Genomic DNA, 14,604 nt, shown 5'->3' on the forward strand with positions numbered 1-14,604 from the left:
ACATATTGTCCTGGAGGTTGCTACATATATTGTAGTCCTATAGTTGGTTATGGGTTTAGTCTTTTCAAGTTCTATAAGTTACCTAAGCGTCCATTAGCTAGCGAAGAACTTCATCTTCATGATCCTGATACATTTAATTGCAGGAGTTGACCAAGACTAAATCGTTACTTAACGTATGTGGAGAGCGACAACAAGAGTGATGGGCACAAGAAGGTCCACAGGCCAAAGCACACATCCCAGGGCTTGCAAACTCTGGTTGTATGGTCAACTCTCTTATGCCATGGCTCTTAAATAGAATTTTGGCCTGGCCTAAGATGGTCTTGTATTCCTCCATGTCAGAACAATGAACGTGGAGAGAGGCCACACCGTGGTCTGGAGCAAGGGCCCATACGTGAAGTTCATGATGTCCGTTATGGCCGCAGAGCGAGTCTAGGTCCAGCTTTAGGCTCTGTAATTTAGCAGATGGAGGAACAGCTTGGAGGAGGATGCTGCCATTTTGAACAATGTCTGAGTAGACCGAAGCAATGATGATTACTATAGAGACCAAGGAGAGAGCGGGGTCTAGGTAGTGCACGGCTGGGTGACTGAACAGATGGAGCAGCAAGCTGCTGGCGAGAAGGAGTGATGAAGGTGCAAGAGAACAGAGCATGCGCAGGACCAGATACCACCTGGGCTGATGTTGCTGTAGTCCTGGTAGACACAGACCTGGTGTTAAAGAGGAAATAGATGTCATATGGATGAATGGTAGCGATTGACAACACAAAAACATGTACATAATGCAGAATGTGTACTGGGGCTCGCCACCTATTATGTGCCTTCTATAATACTGTCTGTTTCTGTGCAAGAGGGGCCTTTGTACTCCCTTAATCATCAGGGCCCAGGTGCAGAGGTAACACCTCTGTCTTTGCTTTACAACTCAGGCATTGACTATAAGGGTGTAATTTCTGCACCAAAAAATACGTTCCATACATCTGAATAAGGTTGAATGTCTATATTTGCCACTTGTCTGTTCACCTTGTTTACCACCAGTGGTCCTAAACCAAGGTGTAGCAAATCTACACAGCAGAACATGTGGGATTTTAAGGGGTGTGAGTATACTGGACCCCTGTAATGCACATGATACATTTTCACCAATGTATAATTGCTCCAAAAAAGCTGAACATCCCCTCAAGAAAATGAGCACTTTTGAACATGACAGATATGCGCGGTCAGATTGCCCATTTCACAATTACACTTGGGCCAGGTTCACACTTCAGTTATTTACATCAGTTATAATGAGACTAAGGCCTCTTTCACACTTGCGTTGTCCGGATCCGGCGTGTACTCCACTTGCCGGAATTACACGCCGGATCCGGAAAAACGCAAGTGTACTGAAAGCATTTGAAGACGGATCCGTCTTCAAAATGCTTTCAGTGTTACTATGGCAGCCAGGACGCTATTAATGATGACGTGCCATGCGATCACGTGATCCATGCGCTTGGGGCGCCCTGACGTCACTCTGGAGCACCCCGGGAGCCGCACGGATGGTAAGTATGCTGCTCCCCCGCTCCCCGCTCCCCGCTACACTTTACCATGGCTGCCAGGACTTTAGCGTCCCGGCAGCCATGGTAACCACTCTAAAAAAGCTAAACGTCGGATCCGGCAATGCGCCGTAACGACGTTTAGCTTAAGTCCGGATCAATGCCTTTCAATGGGCATTCATTCCGGATCCGGCCTTGCGGCAAGTCTTCAGGATTTTTGGCCGGAGCAAAAAGCTCAGCATGCTGCGGTATTTTCTCCGGACAAAAAACGTTCCGTTCCGGAACTGAAGACATCCTGATGCATCCTGAACGGATTTCACTCCATTCAGAATGCATTAGGATAATACTGATCAGGATTCTTCCGGCATAGAGCCCCGACGACGGAACTCTATGCCGGAAGACAATAACGCAGGTGTGAAAGAGCCCTAAGCCAGGTTCAGGTCAAAAACACAGAACAGGTGCAGATCTTTCCATTATACCTGATCTCTGAGTAGGCTTCGCTACGGGTTTTGGCTCACAATAACTGCTGGAAATAACTGAAGTGTGAACTCGGCCTTACTGGTCTCTTTGGTACCCTTAATGCAGGGATCAGCAACCCTTGGCACTCCAGCTGTTGTGAAACTACAACTCCCAGCATGTTCCTTCTACTTGTGTGGGAGTTTAGAGAAAAGCTGGAGTGCCGGAGGTTGCTCACCCCTGCCTTAATGCCTTGCTGTTTTTAGGGCCAACATTCTTTACTGATTTAAAAATATAAAAAGAAATAGAGTTGCCCTTAGGGTTTTACAGTCTGCAGGATTTTCTGCATGACCCTGACACAAATAATCCATCAGAAAACACGGGTTGAATCTGCTGACCTCTTCCATCTTTGGCCCCTGGCAAGATGAGGGTGCAGGGCTAAAAGGAACACTGACAGGCCCAATAGGCATATTTAGCTATATATATATATATATATATATATATAACTGCACAGGTCTTGTAATGTGTATTAAAATCATATAAGTATACCCCCTGTCCACCTTATAAATACAGTAAACTGATGTTTTATAACCTGATAGAATCGCTCTTCTTTCTGCCCAAGGGGCGGCGTTTCAGCTTCACTTGGGCCCAGCCAGCCGCGCCCCAACCGCCGTTTTGAAGCGCCGCCCAGCTCATCACTATTCACTTCGCTGGGCGGCTTCTGCTGTCCCCGACCTTCCGAGATCCCGCGCATGCCCAGTAGAAGGCTATGGGATCTCGGAAGGTCGGGGACAGCAGAAGCCGCCCAGCGAAGTGAATATTGATGAGCTGGGCGGTGCTTCAAAACGGCGGTTGGGGCGCGGCTGGCTGGGCCCAAGTGAAGCTGAAACGCCGCCCCTTGGGCAGAAAGAAGAGCGATTCTATCAGGTTATAAAACATCAGTTTACTGTATTTATAAGGTGGACAGGGGGTATACTTATATGATTTTAATACACATTAGAAGACCTGTGCAGTCATATATATAGATAACTATGCTTATTGGGCCTGTCAGTGTCCCTTTAAAGTGGTAGTCTCATTTCAGACAATGTCTTATAGATGCTGGTCCCAGAGGACCTATTTCCTAAACGGAGCCCCGCAAAGTGGTGGCTGGAGGACTCCGGTCCGGCAACCACCAAGCGCTCTCCCCATAGAAGTGAATGGGAGGGCACCGCGCACTGCTCCCATTTATTTATATAGGCCTGACGGAAATAGCTGAGCTATTTTCGGTGGCCCCATAGAAATGAATAGAGGGAGGCTGCGCATCACAGTGCGCCCTCCGCCACTTTCGGGGCTCCGTTCTTGATATAGGTGCAGGTTCCAGCAGTGGGACCCACACCTATCAGACAATGGGGGCATATTGTAGTGATATGCCCCCATTGTCTGAGATGAGACAACAACTTAAATTTTCTTTTTGTCCTACAAACAGCACGGCAGGGAGGCTCTTTTTTTTTTGTATTTTCTTTAGTGTTCCTTTTAATATATCTTTATAGCAGTCACAGACCCAGTTTTTTTTCCTGATGCAGTTCCAAATAAGACACTAATATGTTGTCACACTTGATTTTGCTAATCTGCCTACAAAATTCAGAGCACAATGCGTTTTTTTCTACGTGTGTTTAATGGGTATTTATGTCAATTCAAAACTGCATCTTCAGACCTTGGTTTGCAGACATGTATGTAGTGTTTTTTTTTTTTGCCACTTCCCATTCATTTCAATGGGAAATTCAGTGCAGATTTTGCCCCAAGATAGGACACGCTGTTTCCTTTTTTTAATTATTTTTGTTTTTTTAATATGACAAAAAAGCAAGTGCTGGCTCTGCGGCTTTTTTTGGAGCCGATTTTTTTGACGAAAACACGCCAAAATCAGCGCCAAAAAAGCCCAGTGTGAACTGGCCCTTAGACGTAAAGGAAAAATGATTAAATTCTGTCCACCTGCAGTCACTACTACAGCATGCTTATTATTAAGTTCAATACATAAAAGCTCCCTCTAGTGGTGGCTAGATTCAGAAATTTATGGCAGTTTTACAGCTCGGTATCAGAAAGATAAGGCTCTGACTGCTATAAAGATATATTTTAAAAAAGCAGCACAGAATTTTTGACCTAATTAGATTAAAATGTTCAAGGGTGGCTATTTACGTTAAGTAGGGATCTATTTATCGTGCATTTGCCCTGCATATGAGATCATATTAAGTCTCTCAAAACCCAATGTTACATTCCCTGCTATAAGCAAATGTACCAAATGTGTTTTGCCAACCCATTTAACAGACCCCAGAACCAGTCTAACCTTGAAACGTTCCAGTAGCAGCCATATAAATGACATTGAACAGCAGCCCGAGGACTCCAGCCACAAAGACGAGAGCGGGACGGTGAGAGTGGTGCGGATGCACGAGATGTCCGAGTGACCCTAGGGTGAGAGACAGACAAAGGGAGGAAAGAAAGAGTGGGGAGAGTAGCGAGAAGAAAGTGGAGAGTCGGGCCTTGGCATACGGGAGTAAGGTAGGTACGTGGGTAAGGATGAGACTAGGACAAAGGGCAATGACGAGCGAGAGCGTGTGAGCGGAGTCAGTCAGAGTGAGCAGAGAATCGGACAGCCGGCTAAGTATAATCTGCGTTAGAAAGACAGCCAACGAGACCGTGAAGAGCAAAGCGTGTGACACCATTGTGACAACTACACAGAAAGTGGTGAAAACATGGGGAGGAAGAATAAAAAAAAATACAGTCATGAAAAGAGAATCCTAAATATATTAACAGATTATAAATGGGTCAGTCCGCTAACAAAAACTTTCTCAAAGGGGTATGTCCTTTCTCCGAAGAAGTGTCCTTTTTGCTGCAGCTGGAGGGAGTTGAAGGATGGAACTAAGCATGTGCTTCCATCTCAGTGAGCAGGACAGAGAAATTAGAAAAAGAGGAAACAGCAGGTGGCGCTATACAGATAGGTTCCATTGAATAACTTAGTGGCTATAATACATTTTTAATTACATGCAATTGCAAAAGTATTCAGGTGCTGGACTGGTTTGGAAACTGTAGAATATTTTTTGTAGGACAACCCCTTTTAGGTTTCTGCACAACCCCTTTTTAAAGGGGTTCTCCAGGCATTTACCTAAAATGGGTCTTTCAGCTAAGCTGTGGAGAGAATAATGTTCATGCAGCTGAACACAAAGAAATATTAGCGCATCCATTCGGAACGTCAGAGCAAGAGTCAGCAGCCAGACCGGCGGTCATGTGATCATCAGACGTGATTGCAAAATCATCAGATCGGCGGAGCAACGGAAGGGTAGTCTCTCCACAGCTTAGCTGAAAGACCCATTTTAGGTACAAGCCTGGAGAACCCCTTTAATAGGAACCTAATAATGTCAGGCCTGGGATCCATCGCGTGTGGCCATGCCCCTTTTTGAAAACTCCTTCCCTTTCCGCTTAGGGTGCATACCCTTTGGCCTCTTTCACACGGGTGTATTGAAATCCGTCAGTATTCTGGCTCTGGAATACGCACGGATTCCTGATGATATAACATCAGTATTGCTTCAGGATTCACTTGCGTATTGTTTCCTCCCTGCATTTTCGATGCACTCCTATAGACTGTAATATGCGTATTTGGAAACATGATGCGGATTTCAAAATTCTGACGGAAATGATACGTCCATGTGAATAGCTCTATTTATTAACATTAGCAGTGGATCCCGGTACATAAAATCCAGCCCACATACGGACTGCAAATATGTTTGTGTGAAATAAGCCAATATGATGCATCCTAACCACTCAGGGCGGACTATAATGAAGCCGCATTCGGACAGCACATACAATTAGTGTTCATTGAGGACTGCTTTCCTGAAGAAAAGCCCTCCATGCACTGTGGAGGAGATTTGCCAACTTTTCCGGAAACCTTTTTTTTTTTCAAAGAGCCTCCGGAACACTACGGGAGAGTTGGGAAGTGTGGGTTAAATGTCCATAATCAGAGTTATCTCCAATCATGGTCACTGTCAGTGGAAGTCTGATGTGTAAAAACAGCAGGCAGGCGCCAGCTACATGTACAGCAGATATTGGGAAGGGGTTAAAGTTATTTATCAAAACTGGCCTTGTTGCCCAAAGCAACCAATCAAAATTCAGCTTTCATTTCTTAAACTGTTCTGGTAAAATGGAAGTAGCTCTGTGATTGGTTCTTATGGGCAACAAGTCATTTCTTCCTGGTAGTTTTCAATAAATGAGGCCTAGTGAGCTGGTTTATGAAAATGTTCTAAAAGAAAAAACAAAACATTTTGTTGCCCATAGCAACCAATCATTTCACAGCTTTAATTTTGTATTCTGCTCATGTAAAATGAAACCTGCTCTATGATTGGTTGCTACAGGCAACCAAGACAGGTCCTCATCTATTGAAGAGAAACCACTTCTGTTGCCCATAACAACCAATCACAGTTCAGCTTTCATTCTGTATCATCTATAATGAAACCTCTTCTCTGATTGGTTGCTCTAGGCAACCGAGACAGGGCCTCATTTGTTGTAGGGAAAAGAAACCGCCTTTTTTTGCTCAAGGCAACCAATCACAGAGTAGCTTTCATTTTGTATTCTGCTCATGTAAAATGAAACCTGCTCTATTGATTGGTTGCTACAGGCAACCAAGACAGTGCCTCATCTATTGAAACTATTGTAGAGAAAATAAACCACTCTTGTAGCCCATAGCAACCAATCACAGACCAGCTTTCATTTTGTATTCTGCTCATGTAAAATGAAACCTGCTCTGTGATTGGTTGCCATGCGCAACAAGGATGGTTTCTTTTCCCTACAACAAATGAGGCCCTGTCTTGGTTGCCCGGAGCAACCAATCACAGAGCAGGTTTCATTTTACATGAGCAGAATACAAAATGAAAGCTGGTCTGTGATTGGTTGCCATGTGCAACAAGGGCAGTTTCTTTTCCCTACAACAAATGAGGCCCTTTCTTGGTTGCCCGGAGCAACCAATCACAGACCAGCTTTCATTTTGTATTCTGCTCCTGTAAAATGAAACCTGCTCTGTGATTGGTTGCTCCGGGCAACCAAGACAGGGCCTCATTTGTTGTAGGGAAAAGAAACCGCCCTTGTTGCGCATGGCAACCAATCACAGAGCAGCTTTCATTTTGTATTCTGCTCATGTAAAATGAAACCTGTTCTGTGATTGGTTGCTCCGGGCAACCAAGACAGGGCCTAATTTGTTGAAGGGAAAAGAAACCGCCCGTGTTGCGCATGGCAACCAATAACAGAGCAGCTTTCATTTTTCAAGAGCAGAATACAAAAAAAGTATCTGCTGTGATTGGTTGCTATGGTTTTAAAAAAAACTGATATTCAGCTTCTACCTGTGAAGAAACATGTCCCTGTTCACTTACAGCAAACAAACAGAGACCTTGACTGCGGGGCGGAATTTAAACAAAAGTATATTAGAAAGTTGCTAAACGTTTCCTTGACCGTAGTCTCAATGTCACAAATGGCAAATCTGCAGAGGAGGAGGAGGGGAGGTGGTTGTACGACTGCACTGCCAGGAACATTTGCCTTTTGTGAATCTGGGAAAGTTGGGTGAATACATTTGACCCAAAACTTATGTGACTGGATGCATATGTAACGTGGCACTGAGACATAGAAGCAGTGTAAATTGCAGGTAAGTAGCGGTGTCTCAAGCCCCGTCCCATATATTCCACTGCTGCCCTCAGCCTCCCCTCCCGGCGCTGCCAGTGGCTGACGAATGCCGGTTGGAGGGGATGCAACAGGTTCGAAAACCAGAGCTTCACTAATCACTTGTAAAACTTGCAGGGCATGCTGCAACAAGTAGTACTCCGAACAGCGGGAGAGCAACTGGTTGCTAGGGTCTCTGTCCAAAGAATGGAAGGACAGGCAAGCACATTCCTGAGTCTGCAGCAAGAGGGGAGATGAGAGGGGGCTTTACGGCGGCAGCTGATCCCTGCTTCTCATGGCTGTCACGTTGGTGGAAGTTTTCGCCTCGTTTCTCCCATACACTGCTGGCTCGCAGGGCTGCGGAGACTCCTTCTCCATCCCCTTTCCTTGCAGTCACTTACCTTTCTCGCCTTCATCCGCTTTCTGCTTCTTCTTTGTGTCTGCGTCGGCCCCCTCCATGGATCATGTGCTGGTCACACTCCCCCTTTCGTGTTAGGTCCCCTGGACACTGTCAGCGGGGCTCCTCCACCCCTTGCTCCCTGCAGCACCACTTCTCCCACCTTGGGTCTTCCCTCCCAGCGCCCGTCTCTCTCTGCCATTGTGGTATTGCCCCCTCTTATCAGCCCCTTTCTCCCCCCCCTCCCTGTCCATCCAATCCCTCCTTGCTCAGCTGACACCAGACTACAATGGCCACTTATATACAGCTATAGGGAGAGGAAGGCAGATAAGAACATCCAGTGGCCGGGTGCCAAAAGTTAAAATGAACCGTGTCACCCTGCACTGACAATAAAGTCTCATAATCTGTGTCTACATTACTGATAAATGTCCAGCATGTGCGATTCTTGAGTGTTCAGCTGTCCGAAGTCCAGGGATTTCCACACATCAGCGTTTTTTTCATACTCTATGTATATCTGCACATAGCAAAGTAAAGATCTCTTTAAAGGGGGTGTCTCACTCCAGCAAAAGGCATTTATCATATAGAGAAATTTAATACAAGGCACTTACTAATGTTTTGTGATTGTCCATATTGTCTCCGTTGCTGGCTGGATTCATTTTTCCATCACATTATACACTGCTCGTATTCAGGGGTTATGACCACCCTTTAATCTAACAGTGGTGGTCGTGCTTGCACACTATAGGAAAAAGCACAAGCCTATGTGGAGTCCCATGCTCCTAGCCACCAGGGAGGCCAGCACTTTTTTTCTGTAGTGTACAAGCATGGCCACCCCTGCTGAATTGCAGGGTGGTCGTAACCATGGAAACGTGCAGAGTATAATGTGAAGAGAAAAATAAATCCAGCCAGCAAAGGAGGCAATATGGACAATCACAATACATTAGTAAGTGCCTTGTGTTAGCTTTCTCTACATGATAAATGCCATTTGTTGAAGTGAGACAAGCCCTTTAAAGGGAACCTGTCACCAGTTTTATGGTGTCACAACTAAGGGCAACATAAATAAGTGACTGATTCTCTTAGCAAAATGCTGGGTCACTTTCTTTAATTGACCCAGTCAATCTGCCAACATCTTGTATTGAAAAGCTCCAGCTGATAATGATGAGTCCTGAATATTCATGAGCTCCTGACTCTCTCCGCCCACCTGCTGCTGATTAACAGTACTTTTCCATATGAATCAGCAGCAGGTGGGCAGGGGAGTGGCTACAGCTCTGAATTAAATATACGCTGGACTCAATGACATCACGCTGGACTCAAATCAGCTCATTAGCATGCGGCATCTTTGTGTGTATATTATGAGGTAACCATCTGTCACACCAGTAAGTGAATACATCTAAGGCACTTTTTAGTAGTTAATGATTGTATATAATTAGTTAGATTATAATCAAATATCCACATGACAGGTTCCCTTTAAGGCATCATGCACACAGCCGTGACCATATTTTGGTTGCAAACAACGGATCCGCAAAAAATACAGATACCTTTCCTGTGCATTCTGTATTAGGCCCCATGCACACGACCGTTGTGTGTTTTGCGGTCTGCAAAATGCGGATGGCGTCCGTGTGCGTTCCGCAATTTTCGGAACGGTGCCGACAGCTATTAATATTTCTGCCTATTCTTATCCGCAAAACGGACAAGAATAGGACAGGTTATATTTTTTGGGGGGACCACGGAACGGAGCAACTGATGCGGAAAGCACATGGAGTGCTGTCCGCATCTTTTGTGGCCCCATTGAAGTGAATGGGTCCGCACCCGAGCCGCAAATACTGCGTCCAACGGTCGTGTGCATGAGGCCTTATTTTCACTCCTCTTAATAGACTATTCTGCGCCGCAATACAGACATGTTCTGGAATTTGCAAAGCTGAAAAATGTACGGATGTATGAATGGGTCAGTGTGCTCTCCGCAAAAAATTTGGTTTGCTACATATGCAAATTAACCTGAGATGAGTCCTGTCCCTGAGATGAGTCCTGTACGTGAGATGAGTCAGGGACAGGACTCATCTCAGGTTAATTTGCATATGTATCAATTTTTATTTTTTTTTACACAATAAAAGCACACAGAGCTATGGGGACTGGGTATTGCGCATGTGCTAGCGGCCATTTAGCAACCCATGTCCTCAGCTCTATACCCAAAATCCCGGTGACAGGTTCCCTTTAATTGTTTCAGAAATGACAAGGAATTTGCAAATTATTGGAAATCTGGCAACTGGATATATAGCAACGTACAGGTACGCTAATAACCCCTAACGAGGGAATGCAACTGTGCCCACCAAACTGTCCCATCAGGGGGCTGGAAAATATCACGCCACATGTAACCCCAATATGACAACATGATGCCTTATCCACAACCCCAATTTTTACAAAATAAAAATGAATATTTCTAGGGATTCTGTAAGTTCAATTTTAGCCCTCTTGGTTTGTACTTTTGGGTGGGGGGCTATTTATTGGTACCCATTGTGCCCACTAGTTGATTTGGACAGGAATCGTGCAAATGCTCTGATCTGCTGACAGGCTCACTTTACAAGGCCTTTCCAATTTACACCAAAATGGTTCTCCACCTAGGGCCTCATGCACGCGACAGTATTTTTTTCCCCACATCCGATTTTTTGCGGATTGGATGCTGACCCGTTCATTTGAATGGGGCAGCAATAAATGCGGACAGCATACCACGTGTTCTCCGCAACCGTATGTTCTCATGTCCTATTCTTGTCTGTTTTGCGGACAAGAATAGGCATTTGAACAATGGGACCCGGGGAAAAACGCACACAGGCGGCATCCGTGTTTTGGTATTTGGCTGGGCCAGTCTGACCCAGTGAGAATCCCATAACACACAGATATAGTATTCACTCCTGCAATGGCCACATTTCATAAATGTGAGCAGTAATATAATCACTATGCAGAGCTAGAAATACTACGACAGGTTATACATTGTGAGGATTAAGGTGCCCCATACTGTGAGATTATAGGGGCATTTTATGTCACCTTGGAGCTTTGTGCTTCTGGTATTAGAAGCAGACATACTCCTCCTGCAAGTTTTAAAGGGGTTGTCCACCTTTTATTAAAGGGGTTGTCCGGGTACCTCCATTTTCACCCAGGCAGCCCCCCTGATGTCGGCATCGGAGCATCTCATGTTCCGATGCGCTCCCTTGCCCTGCGCTAGATCGCGCAGAGCATGGGCTCTTTTGTTTACAATAACACACCGCCTGACAGTGTGTTCGGTGACGTGACCGTTTTACTAGCCGCTTTACTGGCTAGGGTAGCGCTAAAGCCTGCCCATCAGTGCCGGTGACGTCACCGGGGTTCCTGGTAGTCCCATGGAGAGCGCGATACATCACTGGAACTCTTGAAAATGTCTTTGCCCTGCGCGATTTAGGAGAGCATCGGAGCATGAACTGCTCCGATGCACAAGTCAGGGGGGCTGCCTGGGTGAAAATGGAGGTATGTGCGGGTTCGACTCTGAACCCGGACAACCCTTTTAAGTGATGTCTATCCTCAATAAGCCATCTAGTTCATCAGCGGAGGTGTGGGGTGTTGGACCTCCCCACCGATGAGCTAGTGATAGCCTATTGAGATAGACCATCATTTATTAAAAGTTGGACAACCCCTTCAATATTTTGTAGACTATAGCATAAGTCACACACCCCAAGACATGCAAACATTCTAAACATGGGTTATTCTGAATTGCATTTACATGAAAATACGAGGCACACTTTTGATCAAAATTGTGATGGCCCCTACCAACGACACGGTGGCTTCTTTAGATGGGAACCTACACTATCAGGCCTGCCTCTCCTGGGTCTAGGCCTACAGAATGAATTCAGGGCAAATGTAGGATCTAGCTATGCCCTAACTAAAAGCCTTGGACAGATGGGTAGGAGTGCGCCGTCCAAATCAAGGCATCCACTCCTCCAAATGTCAAATGCAGAAATAAAAAAAATAAAGCCATGGTCCTATTACACGGACTGATACCCTGCCAAATTATCTGCAGAGGGGTACCTGCAATAGAGGCAGACCATGCAACTGTTATGGGGCCTTGGGGGGGATTGCAGAGCTTGCTCTTCTCTTCCCCTGTGTGCAAACACTTCATTTTCATGCAGCTGTCACTAGGAGGAGCACAATGCAAAGAAATTATTACAGCTTCCATTCTAGTTGTATTAATTCCTATTCACTGAGCTCCCCCTAGTGGTGGCTGTGGTCAGCCAGCTTTGTAATAGAAGAGAAGCTGGAGATTTATCAATGTTATTTTTGCCAGTTTTCTGGTGTAAATACATTGAGAAATATGGTGCATATATTTGAAGCACCTGTTTCACTTTTCCCGACATAAAAATCTGATAAAGTGGACAAGGGAACTTTTTCTTATTACAATTTGATTTAATTAAAATTTCTTCCATTTGCTAAAAAAAAAATATGGAAAATTGCGCATGTTCTGCATTGCCTCAGTGTGATTGACACACGTACAGGTGCAGGGGCCCATACTAAGTTTTGAGATGTGTGCATCCTTGATTATTGGAGATGAGAATTTGTAGAAATGTTTGTTTCTGATAATTAGTCTGTGTAAGGGCTACAAATTCAGTTTTTTTCATGGCGTTTAAGCCGAAATCGGAAGTAGAAAAGTCGTATCTGTCCTGTATACTTTCTTTCCTTTTTATGATCTGATTTTCGCTTCAAAAAGGGCATAAAAAACCCTGCACATATGGCATCACCTTAAGGCCACCTGCACAAGATCCAAACAAATGTTTGTGCGGATTTATGTGCGTTTCTATGGAGTGCTTCCGCGGGTTTTCTGTTGCGATGCGGACTGTCGGATGCGGATGACCGTATTCAACTGGCAACACCCACCTGGACCTTCATTACAACCTGCTGGCAATTCATTCATAACTTCTAGCAGAAATAATATTAGAACGGCATATCATAAAGTCATAGGAATAGATGCTCCAGAACTGTTATTACTTGGGGAATGCAAGTAGTTACTAAAGTAGAAATGTACAGCTCGTCTTTAACCCCTTAGTGACCACCCATCACTAAGGGGCCTTAGGCCGGGCCGCCGCTTTTGTACAGCGGCCCAGTCTAAGCTCTGCACGGCTCCCCCGTGCAGCGGGGAGCAGGGGCCCGGCTCTCACATGAGAGCCGCGGCCCTGCTCTTAACAGCCTGAATCGGCTGGAGTGCCTATCCGGGCTGTTTAACACTTTACATGCCGCAGACAATGGCGCCCGCCGCATGTAAAGCAGTGACAGAGGGAGCAGACTCCCTCTGTCTCCCATCAGCACCCCGCAAATGCAATTGTGGGCTGCCGATGTGTGTGAAGGCTGGCTCGGGTCTCGTGTAGGCCCCAGACCAGCCTTAAGTCATTTCCAGCAGGCTACGCCTCTCTGGTGCAGCCTGCTGGTCAATATTAGAATAGCACTGATATTAAAATGCAATGCACCATAGGGATAATGCATTGCATTTTTAAATCAACCAGAATGTTGTCTGTTATAGTCCCTTGTGGGACTATTCAGTGGTAAAAAAAAAAGTAAAAAAAAACAAAACATTTATTCAATAAAAAAAATCCCATGAAAAAAAATTACGCTTTTTTTACATTTTAAATACGCTTTTCAATAAAAATAATTGCAAAAATAAATGAATCTCTCCCATATGTTTGGTGTTGCCGCGTCCGTAATAACCCGAACTACATAAATATCATGTAAATTATCCCTTACGGTGAACGCTGTAAAAAAGAAAAAAAAAGAAAAAGACAGAATTGCTAATTTATTCTTAGTTGCCACCGAAAAAGTGATCAAAAAGTGCCATTTACTCCAAAATGATACCAATTAAAAATACAAGTCGTTCCACAAAAATTAAGCCCTCACACAACTCCATAGAAAGAAAAATAAAAAACTTATGGGTCTTGGGAAGCGGCAAAGCAAAAACATTTTTTTTCTTTTAAAAACAAGGGGTTCTATTGCAAAAAAGTAGTAAAACGGAAAAAAAAATATATGTATTTGGTATCACTGTAATCATAGTGACCAAGAGAATAAAGATATTACTGTATTTTCCTGCGTATAAGACTACTTTTTAACACATTAAAAAATCTTCTTAAGAGTCGGGGGTCGTCTTGTACGTATACGGCATGCTGAAATCGTTAATTTCTAACGATAATTTGTTTTCCCTTAGTCCTAACAGCAGCACAGATGGGGTTAACTGCCCCTGTGGACTGGTAGGACCGGCGGAATTTTAATGAGCCCAAGAACCAATAAACGATCTTCAGCTCCCTGAAAAGGAGGAGATCACCCCCCAGCCCACCGTGTTTTTAACAAGCATAATGTATCTAGGGTGGGATATTTGTGTGCTGCTGTTAGGACTAAGGGAAAACAAATTATCGTTAGAAATTAACGATTCCCTTACGTTCTACCAGCAGCACAGATGGGGAGATAGCAAGAAGAATCCCCTAGGGAGGGTCCTCATGCCTGGCAGAACTAAGAACAGTCTGCCCAAAAGCCGAAAACTCTGCCATCCTAGCATCT

At 44.8% G+C, this 14,604-nt stretch overlaps 1 protein-coding gene across 1 annotated transcript; it reads right to left on the reverse strand.

The window, feature by feature from the left end:
- Positions 1–38: 38 nt before the first annotated feature.
- LOC122946756 (zinc transporter 1-like) lies at positions 39–8,244 on the reverse strand. The gene is made up of 3 exons (XM_044306551.1): positions 8,051–8,244; positions 4,297–4,680; positions 39–705 (listed from the first exon to the last, which is right to left on the reverse strand). Exons 1-3 carry the CDS (start codon positions 8,106–8,108, stop codon positions 134–136), a joined length of 1,014 nt encoding a protein of 337 aa, XP_044162486.1. The 5' UTR covers positions 8,109–8,244; the 3' UTR covers positions 39–133.
- Positions 8,245–14,604: the final 6,360 nt, after the last annotated feature.

Source organism: Bufo gargarizans, chromosome 9 (assembly GCF_014858855.1).
Source record: "Bufo gargarizans isolate SCDJY-AF-19 chromosome 9, ASM1485885v1, whole genome shotgun sequence".
Classification (NCBI taxonomy): Eukaryota; Metazoa; Chordata; class Amphibia; order Anura; family Bufonidae; genus Bufo; species Bufo gargarizans.

What these genes read in the sequence shown, in the direction of transcription:
- LOC122946756 (XM_044306551.1), bottom strand. Translation starts at nt 8,108, where the DNA reads ATGGAGGGGGCCGACGCAGACACAAAGAAGAAGCAGAAAGCGGATGAA. An exon ending in AGCGGATGAAGGCGAGAAAG is followed by an intron (nt 4,681 to 8,050) that starts GTAAGTGACTGC and finishes CTTTCTGTGTAG; the next exon opens with TTGTCACAATGGTGTCACAC. An exon ending in TGCTACTGGAACGTTTCAAG is followed by an intron (nt 706 to 4,296) that starts GTTAGACTGGTT and finishes CTTTAACACCAG; the next exon opens with GTCTGTGTCTACCAGGACTA.